We start from the raw sequence: 23,042 nt of genomic DNA on the forward strand, positions 1-23,042 counted from the left end.
AAATAAATTAATTTAAAAAAAAAACCCAAAAACAGAACACTCTTCCCTTTGTTACTTCTTTTACTTCACCAAGGAATAAAAGAAGTTCTTGACTAGTACCTCACTTGAAGTTGTCTTATAGGCCACCTTCTTGAGACCAAGATAAGCCTATGCTTCCAATTTCATTTATTATTAAGACATTTACAATAATATTCACGGTCTGGAAGCCTAGGCTCCTGTTGAGAGCCTGCGCAGACCTTTATTGGTGATTATTCTTACTGAAACATTCGATTTTTGTTCAATTAAAAAAAATCCTCATTGTACTTTTGTGATCAAGTTAAGGGCTAGGTATATCATTTCCATTGTATCTTGCTGATAATGGTGGTGCTAAGTTGACCTTTTTTAAATTTTCCTTGTGATTCATTCTGCTTCTTGTCAGAGAACTGTTTATTATTTCATTAGATTATTTTTACAAACAATAATTTGTTCCTAATACACTATATTTCATTTTATTCTCCATTGTGAGAGTCCAACAAAAAACACCTAACAATACAACATGCTATGAATTTGTTGAGTGAAATGTAATGAGTGAAAATGCTCTACTGGATTAAAACCTACAATCTCTATTGAAAGGAGTATGTTTCATATAACAAGAGTAAAAATCAGTGAGCAGAAGCATTAAAATTAAGAGAGTTGAATTATTTAATTAAATTAAACACAAAAAATAACAGAAAAGAGAAATGTGAAGTTTTAGAAAGTACATCAGACATGTGCTACTGTGCATGCATGTGTGTGTATTTGGTGGGTGTACCAGTTGTAGAGGGAAAGCTCCTCTATTCATCAACATTCTTTCAAATAAAGCTACTTTTAAAACATCCTTCTTTCTGTACGTAGCTAATTTCTTAGAAATTTGCTGTCTGCAAGCTGCACCTACCATATGTGTTGAAGGTGGGCGTTAAATGAACATTCTGCAGGTAAATGAATAAAGTTCAGTAACCATAACACATTAAAATGTTTAGGAGAATGGTCAGTAACTCATATATTATTAATGAAAATTTATATTGTTACTTAGATTATAATCAGATGACAAAATATAGAGTGCATTTTTATGACACAGTAGAAATTATTATTTGAGAATATTAGTATTGGATAAAGGCCTTGAAAGGAACTGCCTCAACTGACAGAATTTCACAGTAAATAATGGGAAAGAATGTGGTTAAGTCTCTTTCTCTTCTTTTTAATTTTTTTTGAAAGATGAAACTGAAAATATGAAAATACTTTTACTTTACTTCGTAATAAAACAGGATAAAATTGCAAATATTCACTTGTTTTTAGCAAAAACAAGACCACTCATATTGAACTTGCAATGTGACTGGTACTACTCTGAAGACTTTTATGTTTATTAACTCAATTAACCGCATAACAACCCTATGAGAAAAGTGAAACATTGCCACCACACCTTTTTACTTCAGTGAATTTACTCATGACAATCATGTGGCTTCACCAGGACCTGACAAACATAGTACCTTTACACCACAATCATTTGTCTCCAACCACAAGGATGGATGGACACATGACAGGGAGAAAGCCAATCGTAAAGTGTGCTTCTCCTTTTCTACAGTTACGAGTATAATTATGGACTGATCAGAGACATTTCCTGGGATTTTTCTAATTAGAATAACAAGGAAGAACTCTCATTCTCCTCTGATCCTGGAAATATGAGGTTACATGTTTCCATCTTCATGAGAGTGTATTCTCCACTTCCAATTTCCCGTATGGAAAAAGCCTGGCTGCAGTTAAAGAGAATGATGCCAATAGAGAGAGAAAAGCCAAGATGGAAATAGAGATATCCTTGAAAATGTTTGAATTCATGATTATAATTAGCAATGAGAAGTATGCCACCCATACCTTTTCTAAGTTTGAAACTTTGAACAACAAATTCTGTTTTCATTTTTTAAAATCAGTTAGAGTTGGGTTTCTGTCACTTACAACCACAAGAACTCTATTACAAATGGTATTGTACCAAATACAGGGAGGAAGTGTTGATGATTCTTTTAAACCTCATTATAAAAACAAATTGACTGGGCTTCCCTGGTGGTGCAGTGGTTAAGAATCCACCTGCCAATGCAGGTGACATGGGTTTGAGCCCTGGTCCTGGAGGATCCCACATGCCACAGAGCAACTAAGCCCGTGCACCACAACTATTGAGCCTGTGCTCTAGAGCCCGCGAGCCACAACTACTGAGCCTATGTGTCACAACTACTGAGACTTTGTGCCACAACTACTGAAGCCTGCGCTTAGAGCTCATGCTCTGCAACAAGAGAAGTCACCACGATGAGAAGCCTGTGCACCTCAACGAAGAGTAGCCGCTGCTCACTGCAACTAGAGAAAGCTTGCATGCAGCAACGAGGACCCAACACAGCCAAATATAAATGAATTAAATAAATAAATAAACAAACAAACAAAGAAGCAAAAAAACAAATTGACCTAAAGCTGTTACAGAAAAATGATGGCACTGACAGTATTTGAAAATTTAATTATGAAATGACAAATGTAATCTTCCACTTGGCAAAAGAATAAAAGTTAGGAATAGTGTTATAAATAAAAATTAAAGCCCAGAACTAAATAATGAATAGATTTACATTATGTGTGTTTTTATAAAGCAAGTGTGCAAGCATTTCCCAATCATAGGAAAACAGCTTCTTTCACTGTATTTTTGTATGTGTTTTCTGAAAAATGAAGGATTGCTGATTTAGTCTCTACAGAAACAAAGAAGAGGTAAGGACACTGGTATAATATTTTCTATAGCCAGGGACTTGCCACCACAGGGCAGTCTGGTACATTGCCACAGTGCTGCGTAGCTAGGCAAAATTTGGACTAGTACATGTTGCCTTTCAGACAGGAGGTAAATTCTCTATCTCTTCATTGCATTCATCTGACAACAACATGACACTTTCAATGCTATTATTTCAAGGACCTGAAGCACACAATGGGCACCTAAAATGGTTACCTCAACACATTTTAAAAATACATATAGCATCCTTAGGCATGGGGTAAGTTTGGCTGATTATCAATATTCATTCTTTTGTTTCTTTATTAATGGTTTGATAACATAAAATTGGCAGACTTCAAGATATTCTTTTAAACATATGAAATATTTAGATTTATGTTCAGCCTCACATTTTACAAGATTATGTTGATTTTTTTTTTTTGGTTTATAAATCAGTTTATTTTGCATATTGAATGAATTCTTACCATCACATGTTGGAAGGGGATGACTCCACCAGTGGTTTTTCTCACAAAGAAGGGGCTCTTCATGGCTCAGCCTGTATCCTGGGTCACAACTAAATGAAACAGTAGATCCGATGGAGAAATCATGACCATAGCGATGACCATGTACAGGTATGCCAGGGTCCAAGCAAGAATAGGTGTTCACTGTAACACCTGGAAAACAAAGGGAATATGAAAAAGAGTAAGCTTGATGAGAGTCAAATCACTGAAAATGATTCTCATTCCTTCAAACAATTGTGAGTGGTAATTTTTACAAATAAATTAATGTGCCCATAGCTTTACTTAAAAATTAGCAGTTTATTTAACAAATTTTTTGACATTTCCTACCCACAAGGACCAAAAAATCAGACCATTAGTTATATAAAAACTTGAAAATATACAATTATCTATCAAACTTTGTATTATAAATTATATATATATATACACATATACAATAATAATCATAGCAATAATTAATGTTTGAACTTATTATATTCCAGGTATAACTCTAAAATGTTTGCAAAATTTGCCTCATTTGGTCATTAAAATAATTCTATGGAATAAGTCTTATCATTAAAACTCCATTTGATTGCTTTAGGAGGCTCTAAATATGTCTTCAGAGATTGGTATCTGTGTCTATGGATTTGTTTTGCATCCATTTATCATTGTCTTGTTTTATGTAATATTTAGATATCCTAGAAACATGATTACATCTGTATTTCAAGAAATACAACATAATAAACCCCCTTGGGGTTGGGGGATTGTACTAAAACAAAAAAAGGAAACTCTATTCTGTGTTATTTTAATTATTTTAATGTGTTTTGTAAACGATAAATAATCTTATCTTATTGGTACAGTTTTTGTAATCTTCCTGTTTTGAGAGGAAGACATAAGGGGTAAAAGTGCCCAAGAAAGGGAATAAAATAAAATTCTAGAGTGCAATCACTGGTAGCATTGCAAGAAATCCTTCCCATAAAATTTTGGTTCAACTGGAGAGATCGAGTTTTCTCTTTTAATGGATTCTATTAAAATAAAAATAGAAATTCACCAAACACAAAATACATTTTTAATGTTTTAAGTAGTATAATAATTAAAGTTTTACTCTGCTGATTTTGAGGTATGTGAATGATTCATGTAAAGAAGATAGTTTGGTTCCCTTCAGCTTGAGAAACTTATTAAGAAAGTGTCAACAGAAAAGGTGTTTTATTTGTTTTCTTGGTAAGAAAGGGTTTGAGATGTTACTAAGTAAACCAGAAGACTAATTAGAATAAAAATGAAAGAAAATGATCTTTTGTAAACAAATGTAAATTGAAAATCATTGCCTCCTGGCCAGATTTGACCAAAATCAATGTCTGTTGTGCCTCTCATCAACCTCAGCATTTCTTAGCCTCCACTCTGCCATTTAGGCACTAGCCCTCAATAATAACTTGGACTATTTCACCAGGGCCTATAAGTGACAAACTTGCTGTCTGTAATAAAGACTCTGCCTTAGATAAACTGTTTAGGCTCCTCCAAGTCCTTCTTATGATTAGGTCTGGCCCTTGGGCTCTGTCCTTGGCCCACTTAGTTCAGTTTTAGCAAGAATCTGAACTAAATCTGCTGGGTCAGTTTATTGAAAATCCCCACACTTTTTTTTTTTTTTTTTTTTTTTGCGGTATGCGGGCCTCTCACTGTTGTGGCCTCTCCCCTTGCGGAGCACAGACTCTGGATGCGCAGGCTCTGTGGCCATGGCTCACGGGCCCAGCCGCTCCGTGGCATGTGGGATCTTCCCGGACCGGGGCAAGAACCCGTGTCCCTGCATCGGCAGGCGGACTCTCAACCACTGCGCCACCAGGGAAGCCCAAAAATCCCCACACTTTTAATAACACTTTGCATGATGGTTTAACTTAATCCTTAAAATAATCCTGTGTCTGAGAACATGATTAGGACTACATACCTTGGTTGAAGTGGGACTGAATGTGATATGTCGGGCATAGGATAGAACAATGGACAAAATGAAAAAGGTGTCTGCCCATTCTAGCATATTGATACAAATTAATTGCTAGTGAAAATTAATTTTGAAATAGATTTTAAAAAAAAATGACTACTCTGACTCAGCTTTAACTAATAAATGTTAAAGATCTCAATTGAAGTCCTTTAAATTCATTTGAATTCCCAAGTATGTGTTAATCCTCTCGTGGCATTTTACAATAATGTTTAGGAAATATACTTCCATGCCACAAAGCTCTAAATAAAGGGAAGTTAATATAATTAAATAATATTGTGGATAAGGTTAAAAAGAAAATAGCTATAAATATATATTAATGATTTTAAAAACCCATGTACCTAACCAGATTTACTGAAGAGAGACACCCTACATGGAATATAAAGTTACAAATTTTAAATGCTGAAATTTTCTCCTGAGGGGGAAGGGGGCATAGGAGACTTGAATATAAAAAGAAGTGATATAATATCTATCTGAAACTGATATAAGGACATCTTGCAGTAATCTTAAATGTACTGTTAGGTACATTCACCAAAACTGTTTTTCATGAAAAGTTATATGGCAATGTATTTTTAGATGAAAATGTGTACATATGTGAGTTTATATATATGTATGCAACCATGCATCATATACAATACAACCATATTTGTTTAAATATGTCAGATGTTTATAAACAAAACAGAGACTCGTTTCTATGCATATACCAGCATCAATTTTTTTTTTTTTTTTTTTTTTTTTTTTGCGGTATGCAGGCCTCTCACTGTTGTGGCCTCTCCCGTTGCGGAGCACAGGCTCTGGACGCACAGGCCCAGCGGCCATGGCTCACGGGCCCAGCCGCTCCGCGGCATATGGGATCCTCCCAGACCGGGGCACGAACCCGTATCCCCTGCATCGGCAGGCAGACTCCCAACCACTGCGCCACCAGGGAGGCCCCAGCATCAATTTTTTAAAAAAATATCAGACATATTTTAGACTTTCTAAACAAAAGTAAAGTATTCTAAGTATTCTAAACTGAATCCAACACTGTGAATTAGAGCCTGTTTTAATATATAGCCTTTGGCTAGTTATGTTAGCCATAGCTGCATATATATGAGTATATATTTTACTTTCCACTGTTAATATAATTTTCAATACTTCATACAAAATAATAAAATTGAATACTTTTAATGGAAATGTATGCAATGAGTATGAATAAAATATAAAAGTATGATTGAATTTATGAAGTAAATGCTAAAAGAATTTGTCAATGTTCATATACATCTTTGACTGCCTTTTACTGCCTATTGTTGGCTTTTCGGCACAAATAACTATTATGCGAACTCATTTTTTAAGATTTTTTATTTGCTATTTCTGACATTTCCTTAGTATTTCCCTTCATAATGATATTACATAGATATTGTTGGAAAAAATCTAATACAGAATTTACTAAAACACACAACTTGTAACTTATTAGTATTCTCATAGGTCAAGGAAAGCTTTGATTTTCCTTTCTTTAATAAATCTCCTAGTTCTCTTAATGATACAATGGTAATACCAAAAGTACTGAAAACAGAATAAGGAGATCAAAAAACATGTGGGCATTACTTACTTTCATAATGAATCTTGAAACCATTATTAGAACGGCTATTGTCTGTTGTAAATAGAAGGTATATAAAATTACTGCTACTAAATAGAAACTGGGGCACCTGTGTGCCATTGTAAGATCCAAGCAAGGGTGACAGAAGATTTGGCCCATCATGAACTTCCAGAACATCATAATTCAGTTCAGTCTGAAATCTAAGGTTAAGAGACATATGTGAAAATATATTTATTAGAATAACACTGCATAGGAAAATAACACTTTAGATTGTTATTTAACTTATTACTTATAATTTTTACCAGCTTTATATACAATTTTCTTAAGCTTTTCTAATATCTTATATATCATTTAAGGACCTACTATTTAAGAATACCAAAGTTATAAGCTCTTATTCCTATGGACAATTTTCATTTAAAAAGTATGAGTACATACTTGTTGTTCACAAGTAAGATTTCTTTCAAATGTTACAGATTATCTTCAGTAAATAAATGGCCTTTTCATTAACCAAGCATGTTTTTGGAGTCATCTTTCTTTTGCTTTCCTCATTTCTATGGAAAACTATGTGATTACTATATTTATCTTCAATCAGATCATCAGAATTTCATCTTAACAGTATACTTCAAATCTCACCTCTGCTTCATATAGTTGTTTAATTTTGATTTTTGATAAATCTCTTTTGGTCACTAAATTTTTTATACAATTTTTATTTAGATTTTTGGCTGTTATTGCTGCTATTGTTTTCAATTTTTTTAAAAAATACAATTATTTTATAAACTGTATTCAACACAGAGCTACTTTTAACATGTATAACATATTCATAATAAAATAAAATTTTGTATTCCTTCCTTGCACTTCAAGAGTATACCACAGTCTGAATCTGGATCAGAAATATTAGTTGTGGAAAAAAAAAAAAACTACATGGAATCATGAACAGTTGAGCATCTTACTCACTTCCCATAATGAAACTGCAGCCCAGGACATTCTTTTCCTGCCTTCACCAAGGTTTTCCTATACATATTTTGGCTTTCAGCTTAAATTGGTCCACAGGAAGCCCTTCCCTGACCTCACAATGTAGGTTAGTTTTACTACATGGCCACAATTTATTGTGACTTTTGTGACACTAATCACAGTTGTTTGCTTGTTTGACGGCTGTCTCCTTTAAGAGTCTATAAGCTCCATGAATTCAGACAGTTTCTGTTTTTGTTGATGTTTTGCATATAGCAGACACTCAGTAAGTACTTATTGGATAAATGAAAGAATGAATGCATTTTAAAGAAAACAATACTTTCTTTTCTCTAGGGCTGTTATCAACTTTATCAAAAAAGTACTCAATATACTTGGATATTTCACTACTAACCATGCATTTTCACCCATTTAAAATATATCTTCCAACACATTTTTTGGCAACTAGTTATATTCAGTACACTTTAAAAAATAATTATCAGTTGAAATGTCCACCAATTTTCAGATAATCACTTTATCATACCTACCAGTCTGTTCCAGTATTACAAGATTAAACTACATTTTTCCTTAAAAAAACAAAACTAAAACAAATAGAACTCAAAACCGGGTTAAAACAAATTGAAAGAAACATTTAAAAATTAGAAACTTCATTTCATTATAAAATCTCTGATATGATTATAAACATGGCACATAAGTAGTCAAAATAAAGTGTATAATTTAATGCTATTTAAGAAAGACAAATGAAATATTTTTAGATTTGTACCACTGTTACATTCTATTAAGCAAGACTTAGTAAAATGAATGGATTTCATAAGTTTATCTTACTTTTTATTTTGCAACCTGGAATATACTGTATTTGTCTAAAAATAACTTTTCCAATAATATGATTTAGAGTAGTAAATGTATAGGAATACGTTATGTCCTTTAAAAAAATGATCAGGCAATTACGCATTGTGAATCCATTATTTGATTGTTTGGTAGTCACTCGATTGTAGTATATATATTTTTTTTCAGGAGTTTTTTTTTTTTTTTTTAATACAGCAGGTTCCTATTAGTCATCTCTTTTATACATATCAGTGTATACATGTCAAACCCAATGGCCCAATTAATCACACCACTCCTCCCAGCCCCCGCCGCTTCCCCCTGTGGTGTCCATACGTTTGTTCTCTAATCTGTGTCTCTATTTCTGCCCTGCAAACCGGTTCATCTGTACCATTTTTATAGGTTCCACATATATGCGCTAATATGCGGTATTTGTTTTTCTCTTTCCAACTTACTTCACTCTGTATGACAGTCTCTAGATTCATACACGTCTCTACAAATGACCCAAGTTCGTTCCTTTTTATGGCTGAGTAATATTCCATTGTATATATGTACCACTTCTTCTTTGTCCATGCGTCTGTCAGTGGGCATTTACGTTGATTCCATGATCTGGCTATTGTAAATAGCAAAGAAATGAACATTGGGGTGCATGTCTCTTTTTGAATTACAGTTTTCTCTGGGTATATGCCCAGGAGTGGCATGGCTGGGTCATATGGTAATTCTATCTTTAGTTTATTAAGGAACCTCCATACTGTTCTCCATAGTGGCTGTATCAATTTACATTCCCACCAACAATGCAAGAGGGTTCCCTTTTCTTAACATCCTCTCCAGCATTTGTTGCTTGTAGATTTTCTGATGATGCCCATTCTAACTGGTGTGAGGTGATACCTCATTGTAGTTTTGATGTGCATTTCTCTAATAATTAGTGATGCTGAGCAGCTTTTCAGGTGCTTCTTGGCCATCTGTATGTCCACTTTGTAGAAATGTCTATTTATGTCTTCTGCCAATTTTCTGATTGGGTTGTTTGTTTTTTTTTAATATTGAGCTGCATGAGCTGTTTATATATTTTGGAGATTAATCCTTTGTCCATTGATTCATCTGTAAATATTTTCTCCCATTCTGAAGGTTGTCTTTTCATCTTGTTTGTAGTTTTCTTTGCTTTGCAAAAGCTTTTAAGTTTCCTTAGGTCCCATTTGTTTATTTTTGTTTTTATTTCCATTACTCTACCAGGTAGATCAAAAAAGATCTTGCTGTGATTTATGTCAAAGAGTATTCTTCCTATGTTTTCCTCTAAGAGTTTTATAGTGTCTGGTCTTACATTTAGGTCTCTAATTCATTTTGAGCTTACTTTGTGTATGGTGTAAGGGAGTGTTCTAATTTCATTCTTTTACATGTAACTGTCCAATTTTCCCAGCACCACTTATTGAAGAGGCTGTCTTTTCTCCATTGTATATCCTTGCCTCCTTTGTCATAGATTAGTTGACCATAGGTGCATGGGTTTCTCTCTGGGCTTTCTCTGCTGCTCCATTGATCTATATTTCTGTTTTGTGCCAGTACCATATTGTCTTGATTACTGTAGCTTTGTAGTATTACCTGAAGTCAGGGAGTATCATTCCTCCAGCTCCATTTTCTTCCCTCAAGACTGCTTTGGCTATTTGGGGTCTTTTATGTCTCCATACAAATTTTAAGATTGTTTGTTCTAGTTCTGTAAAAAAATGCCATTGGTAATTTGATAGAGATTGCATTGAATCTGTAAATTGCTTTGGGTAGTATAGTCATTTTCACAAAATTGATTCTTCCAATCCAAGAACATGGTATATCTCTACATCTGTTTGTACAATCTTTAATTTCTTTCATCAGTGTCTTATAGTTTTATGCATATAGGTCTTTTGTCTCCTTAGGTAGGTTTATTCCTAGGTATGTTATTCTTTATGTTGCAACGGTAAATGGGAGTGATTCCTTAATTTCTCTTTCAGATTTTTCATCCACAGTGTATAGGAATGCAAGAGATTTCTGTGCATTAATTTTGTATCCTGTAACTTTAGCAAATTCATTGATTAGCTCTAGTAGTTTTCTGGTGGCATCTTTAGGATTCTCTATGTATAGTATCATCATGTCATCTGCAAACAGTGAGAGTTTTACTTCTGCTTTTCCAAATTGTATTCCTTTTATTTCTTTTTCTTCTCTGATTGCCATGGCTTGGACCTCCAAAACAATGTTGAATAATAGTGGTGAGAGTGGACATCCTTGTCTTCTTCCTGATCTTCGAGGAAATGCTTTCAGTTTTTCACCATTGAGAATGATGTTTGCTGTGGGTTTGTCGTATATGGCCTTTATTATGTTGAGGTATGTTCCCTCTATGCCCACTTTCTGGAGAGTTTTTGTCATAAATCTGTGTTGAATTTTGTCAAAAGATTTTCCTGCATCTATTGAGATGATCATACGGTGTTTCTTCTTCAATTTGTTAATATGGTGCATCACATTGATTGATTTGCGTACATTGAAGAATCCTTGCATCCCTGTGATAAATCCCAATTGATCATAGTGTATGATCCTTTTAATGTGTTGTTGGATTCTGTTTGCTAGTATTTTGTTGAGGATTATAGCATCTATATTCATCAGTCATATTGGTCTGTAATTTTCTTTCTTTGTAGTATCTATGTTTTTTGTTTTGTTATCAGGGTGATGGCGGCCTCATAGAATGAGTTTGGGAGTATTCCTTCCTCTGCAATTTTTTGGAAGAGTTTGAGAAGGATGGGTGTTAGCTCTTCTCTAAATGTTTGATAGAATTCACCTGTGAAGCCATCTGGTCTTGGACTTTTGTTTGTTGGAAGATTTTTTTTTGGTGGTATGCGGGCCTCTCACTGCTGTGGCCTCTCCCCCTGCAGAGCACAGGCTCCAGACGCGCAGGCCCAGTGGCCATGGATCATAGGCCCGGCCGCTCCGTGGCATGTGGGATCTTCCTGGACCGGGGCACGAACCCATGTCCCCTGCATCGGCAGGTGGACTCTCAACCACTGCGCCACCAGGAAAGCCCTGTTGGAATATTTTTAATAACAGTTTCAATTTCATTACTTGTGATTGGTCTGTTCATATTTTCTATTTCTTCCTGGTTCAGTCTTGGAAGGTTATACCTTTCTAAGAATTTGTCCATTTCTTCCAGGTTGTCCATTTTATTGGAACAGAGTTGCTTGTAATAATCTCTTATAATCTTTTGTATTTCTGCAGTGTCAGTTGTGATTTCTCCTTTTTCATTTCTATTTTTATTGATTTGAGTACTCTCCTTCTTTTTCTTGATGAGTCTTGATGAGTCCCCTCACTTTCAGTCTGAATCTGTCCCTCGGTCTGAAGTGGGTCTCTTCTAGACAGCATATTAATGGGTCTTGTTTTTGTGTCCATTCAGCAAGCCTGTGTCTTTTGGTTGGAGCATTTAATCCATTCACGTTTAAGGTAATTATCCATGTGTATGTTCCTATTACCATTTTCTTAATTGTTTTAGGTTTGTTTTTTTAGGTCCTTTTCTTCTCTTGTGTTTCCCACTTAGAGAAGTTCCTTTAGCATTTGTGTAGAGCTGGTTTGGTGGTGCTGAATTCTCTTAGGTTTTGCTTGTCTGTAAAGCTTTGATTTCTCTGTCGAATCTGAATGTGATCCTTGCTGGGTAGAGTAATCTTGGTTGTAGGTTCTTCCCTTTCATCATTTTAAGTACATCATGCCACTCCATCTGGCTTGTAGAGTTTCTGCTGAGAAATCAGGTGTTAACCTTATGGGAGTTCCCTTGTATGTTATTTGTCATTTTTCCTTTGCTGTTTTCAATAATTTTTGTCTTTAATTTTTGTCAATTTGATTACTATGTGTCTCAGCATGTTTCTCCTTGGGTTTATCCTGTATGGGACTCTTTGCACTTCCTAGACTTGGGTCGCTATTTCCTTTCCCACGTTAGGGAAGTTTTCAACTATAATCTCTTCAAATATTTTCTCGGGTCCTTTCTCTCTCTTTTCTCCTTCTGGGACCCCTATAATACGAATGTTGTTGTGTTTAATGTTGTCCCAGAGGTCTCTTAGGCTGTTTTCATTTCTTTATATTCTTTTTTCTTTATTCTGTTCTGCAGCAGTGAATTCCATCTTTCTGTCTTCCGGGTCACTTATCTGTTCTTCTGCCTCAGTTAGTATGCTATTGATTCCTTCTCGTGTATTTTTCATTTCAGTTATTGTGTTGTTCATCTCTGTTTGTATGTTCTTTAATTCTTCTAGATCTTTGTTAAACATTTCTTGCATCTTCTCGATCTTTGCCTCCATTCTTTTTCCAAGGTCCTGTATCATCTTCAGTATCAATATTCTGAATTCTTTTTCTGGAAGGTTGTCTATCTCCACATCATTTAGTTGTTTTTCTGGGGTTTTATCTTGTTCCTTCATCTGGTACGTAGCCGTCTGCCTTTTCATCTTGTCTGTCTTTCTGGGAATGTGGGTTTTGTTCCACAGGCTGCAGGATTCTAGTTCTTCTTGCTTCTGCTGTCTGCCCTCTGGTGGATGAGGCTATCTAAGAGGCTTGTGCAAGTTTCCCGATGGGAGGGAGTGGGGGTGGTTAGAGCTGGCTGTTGCTTTGGTGGGCAGAGCTCAGTAAAACTTTAATCTACTTGTCTGCTGATGGGTGGTGCTGGGTTCCCTCCCTGTTGGTTGTTTGGCCTGAGGTGACCCAACACTGGAGCCTAACCGGGCTCTTTGTTGGGGCTAATGGTGGACTCTAGGAGGGCTCACGCCAAAGTGTACTTCCTAGAACTTCTCCTGCCAGTGTCCTTGTCCTCATGGTGACACATAGCCACCCCCCACCTCTGCAGGAGACCCTCCAACACTAGCAGGTAGGTCTGGTTCAGTCTCCTATGGGGTCACTGCTCCTTCCCCTGGGTCCTGATGAGCACACTACTTTGTGTGTGCCCTCCAAAAGTGGAGTTTCCCCCAGTCCTGTCAACGTCCTGCAATCAATTCCCACTAGCCTTCAAAGACTGATACTCTAGGAATTCCTCCTCCCATTGCCTGATCTCCAGATTGGGAAGCCTGATGTGGGGCTCAGAACTTTCATTCCAGTGGATGTTCTTCTGTGGTATAAGTGTTCTCCAGTCTCTGAGTCACCCACCCAGCAGTATGGGATTTGATTTTATTGTGATTACGCCCCTCCTACTGTCTTATTGTGGCTTCTCCTTTGTTTGGATGTGGGGTACCTTTTTTGGTGAGTTCCAGTGTCTTCCTGTTGACGATTGTTCAGCAGTTAGTTGTGATTCTGGCGTTCTTGTAAGAGGGAGTGAGAGCACATCCTTCTCCTCTGCCATCTTGAACCAATCTCCCCCCTATTGTAGTATTGAAATTGCAGTTTCACTTTGATAGCTAGTCAGTTGATAACAACCAAATTAAAGTGCACAGAAGAGTCAGGGATTACTTTGAACTGAAACATAAAGAGACTTAATTCTTAATAAAATAGCAACATTAAATGGTGATGCAGAGAACATTGTTCAGTAGGAGTGAATCTTTAAAAAGAAAATCATCACAGATTTGCCTCAAGGAACAATAAAAATACATTATAATAACAGGGGAAATGGAATAGAGTTACACAATAACTTGAATTTCTTTCATTTTGTATTTTAAGATAGTTGTATAAATTTCTCATGAATTGCCTCAATCTAGTGTTCATTTGTTTATGACATTATTGTTTATCATAAATGAATACTATGGAGCCACTAGATGATATTAAAAATGAAATTGAACCTAATCTTACTCAATTTTTGGTGTCTTTTAAAATGTTCTTTGTGTAATCCAAAACCATTCTGACCAAACTGAAATAGTTCTCATTTTAAAAGTTGCACTCAGGAAGACTGATACTGATAGCTTGTGGTTGAGGAGCTAAGGACAGGAAAGTGACTAGAAAGACAGGTTTAGGATTATTACTAGTAAAATGAATTCAGTTAGGAGCTGCCAAATAATGAGAAACTTTAAGAAGTGAGGGAAGATACAAAGCAAAAATTCCTCTGCAAATCTGAGAATAAGACAACGATTTGGCTATGTTAAGAAGATATAAACAATGAAAACACATATGTCCATTGGTAATGACGTTATTTTGTTTTGCTTTGATAGGAAATTGTAATTCTTAAGATTTATTATTACTTTTTTTTGCGGTACACGGGCCTCTCACTGTTATGGCCTCTCCTGTTATGGAGCACAGGCTCCGGACATGCAGGCTCAGTGGCCGTGGCTCACGGGCCCAGCCGCTCCACAGCATGTGGGATCTTCCCGGACCGGGGAACGAACCCGTGTCCCCTGCATCTTCAGGCAGACTCTCAACCACTGCACCACCAGGAGAGCCCTTATGATTTTATTGACTTAAGCTACTTGAGATAATCTCAAGAAGCCAACTAATGGCTAATATATTTGTAATGTTTTTAGTGGGTTTTTTTCTGTTGATTAATTCTAAGCAATCATGACATTTGAGAATATAAAAAAAAACTGCAAAATAGCTATGCAGCCACCTTGATTATATTATCTGACTTTTAAAATTTCATTTTCAACCAAATTAATTTAGGTTATTCATGAATAGTAGAAAGCAAATTATGTTACTCTGTAATAAATACAATCCATTATTTGGAAACAACTTCTATAAAAAAAAATATTCTCAGGATGAGAGGAACTATTAAAGAGTTCGCATCCAGTGTCCTTATAAGAGTTCAGCTGGAAATCAGAAGGGAACTAGTTTTTTTAAGAACATAATTCTAGTTGGACACTTTAAAGATGATAACTTTTTCTCAAAATAATCTTAAGGGGGGAAATGAAGCACCAAGATATTATAAGGTCACTAAATAAGGAAGTGTTAGATGTACATATTTCTGATTTCAAAGTGACTATTTTATGATACTACCTAATGGATAAAATTCTCATTTATAATTTTTAACTTGATGAACATTGTTGCTCATTGTTTTGCTACAGAGCTACTTCTAACCACATAACAGCTGTTTTTAAATGTGAATTACTTTAAACAAAACAGTTTCTAACAGAGCACAGGGAGTATGGGCAGCCCTAAAGCAATATCTCACACCCTTAAGGGTCTTTGGATAGAAAGGAAATTGAAGATTTTTAAATAATTTTCCCTTCAAATAGCTCAAACTCAAGAATCTTATGGGCTTGTGTGTGTGTGAAGGGCAGATAGAGGATTCGAACCCCCAAACAAACATTTCTGTTTAGAACATTTAAAAGAATTTGGGACTTTATTTATCTTAGTTACAGAAAGTATGATTCAAAAGAAATATACTGAAACAGCTGTGCCTTGTCTACTCTAAAATAGTGAAAATACCATCAATAAATACACAAAGCATTCTAACTCTTGATTCTTCCAGTGTTTGGGCTAATTAACAAGGAACAGCTGAAAAAAAATATTGGTATCAAGGAAGTGAAGGAGCTAGGAGATTTGTAATATACTTGAGCAGGTAATTTAGGGATTAAGAAAAGAGGCACAGTTGACAAGTCCTATTCAGTGATGCTCATGAGACAAGCCAAAATCTTTGGACCCTGAGAATCATTTCTCACCCCAGGCCTGTTATGGTTCAATGTACAGAACTGTTTTCTGTTCCTGTGCACAAACCTGAACAGTGAAAATCACTTTTCAATTTGATTCTCTTCCTTCCAGCCTAATTTAAAAGATCTGTGTCTCAGGAAACAGATAAGAGAATAAGAAAGTGGCAGAGAAAAAAGTACTAGGTAAACCATATGCGTAGAAATTAAAAGGTTTTTCTCTCTAGCATTTCATCTTATACAAATGGCTGGAATGAGCTGCCTACTGGAGCAGTGAGTAGCCTTGCTGAGCATCAGAAGAGTGACCTAATAGAGTCAATCTTCAAGGACTGAAAAGAAATGCTTTTGTGCCCATGAGAAACTCTGGTCTTAAATGCAGCGGGGGAGGCCTCTGAACGCGGCCCCGTATGAGCAAGTGGAACTAGACTGAGAACAGAGTAAAAGAAAAGAGTTTGGAGAATCTTGAAGTTGTAAACCTGAGGCCCACATGTAAACCTGGGTGGAAACAGTAACCTGGGCCTCAGACGCCAGCTGAAGCCCTCAACGCTACACTCCAGAGCAGAGAAGGCTAGTGCTCAGTGTCCTGTAAGACTCAGATGCGACACCTAGCCCTCAGGCGATTGAACATGACCTGGAAGCCCCTGACAGGAGGCGGTCCCTAAGGCGTCTCTGGGACCCAAGGAGAGGAGACATTGACAGGACACCTGGACCTCAGGTGACCTCATGACAGGACGACGGACTGAGTCATGTGGCTGACAGGGTCCTGGTGTTCCAGCTGGGTGTCAGGCCTGAAGCTCTGAGGTGGGAGAGCTGAGTTCAGGACATTGGACAACCAGAGACCCTTTGGTCCCACGTAAAATAAATTGGCGAGAGCTCTCCCAAGAGATCTCTGTCTCAATGCTAAGACCCAGCTACACCCAGTGGCCAGCAAGCGCCAGCACTGGACACCCCATGCCAAATGACTAGCAAGACAGGAACACAAACCCACCCATTAGCAGAGAGGCTGACTAAAATCATACTGAGTTCATAGACACCCCAAAACACACCACTGGATGTGGTCCTGCCCACTAGAAAGACAAACTCCAGCCTCATCCAACAGAACACAGGCACCAATTCCCTCCACCAGGAAGCCTACACAACCCACTGTACCAAACATACCCAAAGTGGGCAGGCACCAAAAACAACAGGAACTACAAACCTGCGGCCTGCAAAAAGGAGACACCAAACACAGTAAGTTAAGAAAAATGGGAAGACAGAGGAATATGCAGCACATGAAGGAGCAAGATAAAAACCCACCAGACCAAACAAATGAAGAGGAAATAGGCAGCCTACCTGAAAAAGAATTCAGAGTAATGATAGTAAAGATGATCCACAATCTTGGAAATAGAATGGAGAAAATACAAGAAAACTTTAACAAGGACCTAGAAGAGCTAAAGAGCAAACTAATGATGAACAACACAATAAATGAAATTAAAAATTCTTTGGAAGGAATCAATAGTAGAACAACTGAGGCAGAAGAATGGATAAGTGATCTGGAAGATAAAATAGTGGAAATTAAGAAAAGATTGAAAAGAATTGAGGATAGTATCAGAGACCTCTGGGACAGCATTAAATGCAAGAAGATTGTAATTATAGGGGTCCCAGAAGAAGAGAAAAAGAAAGGGACTGAGAAAATATTTGAAGAGATTATAGTTGAAAACTTCCCTAATATGGGAAAGGAAATAGTCAATCAAGGCAGGAAGTGCAGAAAGTCCCATATCAGATAAATCCAAGGAGAAACACGCCAAGACACATATTAATCAAACTATCAAAAATTAAATACAAAGAAACAATATTAAAAGCAACAAGGGAAAAGCAACAAATAACATACAAGGGAATCCCCAAGAGGTTAACAGCTGATCGTTCAGCAGAAACTCTGCAAGCCAGAAGGGAGTGGCAGGACATTTTTAAGGCGATGAAAGGGAAAAATCTACAACCAAGATTACTCTAACTAGCAAGAATCTCATTCAGATTTGATGGAGAAATTAAAACCTTTACAGACAAGCAAAAGTTAAGAGAATTCAGCACCACCAAACCAGCTTTAAACCAAATGCTAAAGGAACTTCTCCAGGAAGGAAACACAAGAGAAGGAACTACAAAAACAAACCCAAAACAATTTAAAAAATGGAAATAGGAACATACATATCAATCACTACCTTAAATGTAAATGGATTAAATGCTCCAACCAAAAGACATAGACTCCATGAATGGATACAAAAACAATACCTGTATATATGCTGTCTAAAAGAGACCCACTTCTGACCTAGGGACACATACAGACTGAAAGTGAGGGGTTGGAAAAAGATATTCCATGCAAATGGAAATCAAAAGAAGGCTGGAGTAGCAATTCTCACATCAGACAAAACAGACTTTAAAATAAAGACTATTACAAGAGACAAAGAAGGACAGTACATAATGATCAAGGGATCAATCCAGGAAGGAGATATAACAATTGTAAATATTTATGCATCCAATATAGGAGCACATCAGTACATAAGGCAAATGCTAGCAGCCATAAAAGGGGAAATTGACAGTAACACAATAATAGTATGGGACTTTAACATCCCACTTTCACCAATGGACATATCAACCAACATGAAAATAGGTAAGGAAACACAAGCTTTAAATGACACATTAAACAAAATGGACTTCACTGATATTTATAGGACATTCCAGCCTAAAACAACAGAATACAGTTTCTTGTCAAGTGCTCATGGAACATTCCCCAGGATAGAGCATATATTGGGTCACAAATCAAGCCTTGGTAAATTTAAGAAAATTTAAATGTTATCAAGTATCTTTTCTGACCACAATGCTATGAGACTAGATATCAATTATAGGAAAAAAACTGTAAAAAATACAAACACATGGAGGCTAATCAATACGCTACTAAATTACCGAGAGATCACCGATGAAATCAAAAGCTACCTAGAAAAAAATAACAATAAAAATATGATGTTCCAAAACCTATGGGACTCAGCAAAAGCAGTTCTAAGTGGGAAGTTTATAGCAAAGCAATCCTACCTCAAGAATCAAATAAATAAATAAATAAATAAACAACCTAACCTTACACCTAAAGCAGTTAGAAAAAGAAGAACAAAAACCTCACAAAGTTTGCAGAAGGAAAGAAATCATAAAGATCAGATAAGAAATAAATGACAAAGAAATGAAGGAAACAGTAGCAAAGAGCAATAAAACTAAAAGCTGGTTCTTTGAGAAGATAAGCAAAATTGATAAATCATTAGCCAGACTCATGAAGAAAAAAAGGGAGAAGACTCACATCAGTAGAATTAGAAATAAAAAAAGAAGAACTAACAACTGACAATGCAGAAATACAAAGAATCATAAGGGATTACTATAAGTAACTCTATGCCAATAAAATGACAACCTGGGGGCTTCCCTGGTGGCACAGTGGTTGAGAGTCCACCTGCCAATGCAGGGGACACGGGTTCGTGCCCCAGTCTGGGAAGATCCCACATGCCGCAGAGCGGCTGGGCCCGTGAGCCATGGCCCCTGAGCCTGCGCATCCAGAGCCTGTGCTCCGCAACAGGAGAGGCCACAACAGTGAGAGGCCCGCATAACGCAAAAAAAAAAAAAAAAAAAAAGACGACCTGGAAGAAATGGACACATTCTTAGCAAAGCACAACCTTCTGAGACTAAACCAGGAAGAAAAAGAAAATATAAACAGACCAATCAGAAGCACTGAAATTGAGACAGTGATTAAAAACGTTCCAACAAAAAAAAGACCAGGACAAGATAGCTTCGCATGTGAATTCTATCAAACATTTAGAGAAGAGGTAACACCTATCCTTCTCAAACTCTTCCAAAATATAGCAGAGGGAGGAACACTCCTAAACTCATTCTACGAGGCCACAATCACCCTGATACCAAAACCAGAAAAAGAGATCACAAAATAAGAAAACTACAGACCAATACCACTGATGAACATAGATGCAAAAATCTTCAACAAAATACTAGCAAACAGAATCCCACAGCACATTAAAAGGATCATACACCATGATCAAGAGGGGTTTATCCCAAGAATGCAAAGATTCTTCAATATACGCAAATCAATCAATGTGATAAACCGTACTAAGAAATTGAAGGAGAAAAACGATATGATTATCTCAATAGATGCAGAAAAAAACTTTGACAAAATTCAACACCCATTTATGATAAAAACTCTCCAGAAAGTAGGCATAGAGGGAACTTACCTCAACATAATAAAGGCAATGTATGACAAAACCACAGCCAACATCGTTCTCAATGGTGAAAAACTGAAACCGTTTCCTTTAAAATCAGGAACAAGACAAGGATGCCCACTCTCACCACTATTATTCAAAATAGTTTTGGAAGTTTTAACCACAGCAATCAGAGAAGAAAAAGAAATTAAAGGAATCCAAATCAGAAAAGAAGAAGTAAAACTGTCACTGTTTGCAGTTGATATGATATTATATATACAGAATCCTAAACATGCTACCAGAAAACTACTAAAGCTAATCAACGAATTTGGTAAAGTAGCAGGATACAAAATTAATGCACAGAAATCTCTTGCATTCCTATACACTAATGATGAAAAATCTGAAAGAGAAATTAAGGAAACACTCCCATTTACCACTGCAACAAAATAATAAAGTATACAGGAATAAACCTGCCTAAGGAGACAAAAGACCTATATGCATAAAACTATAAGACACTGATGAAAGAAATTAAAGATTATACAAACAGATGTAGAGCTATACCATGTTCTTGGATTGGAAGAATCAACATTGTGAAAATGACTGTACGACCCAAAGCAATCTACAGATTCAATGAAATTCCTAACAAACTACCAATGGCATTTTTCACACAATTAGAACAAAATATTTCACAATTTTTATGGAAACACAAAAGACTCCAAGAGCCAAAGCAATCCTGAGAAAGAAAAATGGGGTTGGAGGAATCAGACTTCCTGTCTTCAGACTATACTACAAAGCTACAGTAATCAAGAGAGATGGTACTGGCACAAAAACAGGAATATAGATCAATGGAACAGGATAGAAAGCCCAGAGATAAACTTATTTACATATGGTCACCTTATTTCTGATAAAGGAGGCAAGACTATACAATGGAGAAAAGACAGCCTCTTCAATAAGTGGTGCTGAGAAAACTGGACAGCTACATGTAAAAGAATGAAATTAGAACACTCCCTAACACCATACACAAAAATAAACTCAGAAATGGATTAAAGACCTAAATGTAGGGGCAGACACTATACAACTCTTAAAGGAAAACATAGGAAGAACACTCTTTCACATAAATCACAGCAAGATCCTTTTTGACCCACCTCCTAGAGAAATAGAAATAAAAACAAAAATAAACAAATGGGACCTAATGAAACTTAAAAGCTTTTTCACAGCAAAGGAAACCATAAACAAGAAGAAAAGACAACCCCCAAGAATGGGAGAAAATATTTGCCAATGAAGCAACTGACAAAGGCTTAATCTCCAAAATTTACAAGCAACTCATGCAGCTCAATATCAAAAAAACAAACAACCCAATCCAAAAATGGGCAGAAGACCTAAATAGACATTTCTCCAAAGAAGATATACAGACTGCCAACAAACACATGAAAGAATGCTCAACATCACTAATCATTAGAGAAATGCAAATCAAAACCACAATGAGGTATCACCTCACACCAGTCAGAATGGCCATCATGAAAAAATCTGCAAACAATAAATGCTGGAGAGGGTGTGGAGAAAAGGGAACCCTCCTGCACTGTTGGTGGGAGTGTCAATTGTCACAGACGCTGTGGAGAACAGTATGGAAGTTCCTTAAAAACTAAAAATAGAACTATCATATGACCTAGCAATCCCACTACCAGGCATATACCCTGAGAAAACCATAATTCAAAAAGAGACATGCACTACAATGCTCATTGCAGCACTATTTACAACAGCCAGGACATGGAAGCAACCTAGGTATCCATCGACAGATGAATGGATAAAGAAGATATGGCACATATATACAATGGAATATTACTCAGCCATAAAAAGAAACAAAATAGAGTTATTTGTAGTGAGATGGATGGACCTAGATACTGTCATACAGTGTGAAGTAAGTCAGAAAGAGAAAAACAAATACCATATGCTAACCCATACATATGGAATCTAAAAAAAACAAAAAGAAAAGAAATTGTTCTCATGAACCTAGGGGCAAGACGGGAATAAAGACGTAAACATAGAAAATGGACTTGAGGACATAGGAAAGAGGAAGGGCAACCTGGGACGGACGGTGCAAGTAGCATTGACATATATACAATACCAAATGTAAAATAGATAACTAGTGGGAAGCAGCTACATAGCACAGTGAGATCAGCGTGGTGCTTTGTGATCACCTAGAGGGGTGGCATAGGAAGAGTGGGAGGGATTTGCAAGAGGGAGGGGATATGGGGATATATGTATATGTATAGCCGATTTTCTTTATTATACAGCAGAAACTAACACACCATTATAAAGCAATTATACTCCAAAAAAGATGTTAAAAAAAATGGCTGGAAAGATTTTTTCCTACGGAAGGTAAATTTGGAATGGTCTGACTTCAAGCACTGCCTTTACAGTGCACATTAATTCACTTTGGAGAAATCTGACGGTATCTAAAGAAGACAGCAAAGAGGCCCATGTAACTACACGTTGGGAGAGATAGGACATACATATTAAGAACTTTGGGCAGAGAAAATAGTGACTCCAAATAAAAGTTGAAAATCAAAAGTCACAAGTGTGGTGGTCTAAATTACAACTATTGCTTTGCAATCTAACTGCTTCTCAGGTAGGCAATTCTATCAATAGATAGCCTACCTAAGGCTGAAGGATAT

At 36.4% G+C, this 23,042-nt stretch overlaps 1 protein-coding gene across 3 annotated transcripts in view; it reads right to left on the reverse strand.

The window, feature by feature from the left end:
• The window catches only part of CSMD3 (CUB and Sushi multiple domains 3), a 1,097,518-nt gene that overhangs the window by 392,074 nt on the left and 682,402 nt on the right, over positions 1–23,042 (reverse strand). For all 3 annotated transcript variants that reach the window (XM_060116495.1, XM_060116494.1, XM_060116493.1), the window contains 2 exons: positions 6,822–7,009; positions 3,235–3,423 (listed from right to left, as the gene is read on the reverse strand). In XM_060116495.1, the coding sequence (XP_059972478.1) occupies positions 3,235–3,423; positions 6,822–7,009 (377 nt within the window). The remainder of the gene's footprint in view (positions 1–3,234; positions 3,424–6,821; positions 7,010–23,042) is intronic.

Source organism: Mesoplodon densirostris, chromosome 13 (genome assembly GCF_025265405.1).
Source record: "Mesoplodon densirostris isolate mMesDen1 chromosome 13, mMesDen1 primary haplotype, whole genome shotgun sequence".
Classification (NCBI taxonomy): domain Eukaryota; kingdom Metazoa; phylum Chordata; class Mammalia; order Artiodactyla; family Ziphiidae; genus Mesoplodon; species Mesoplodon densirostris.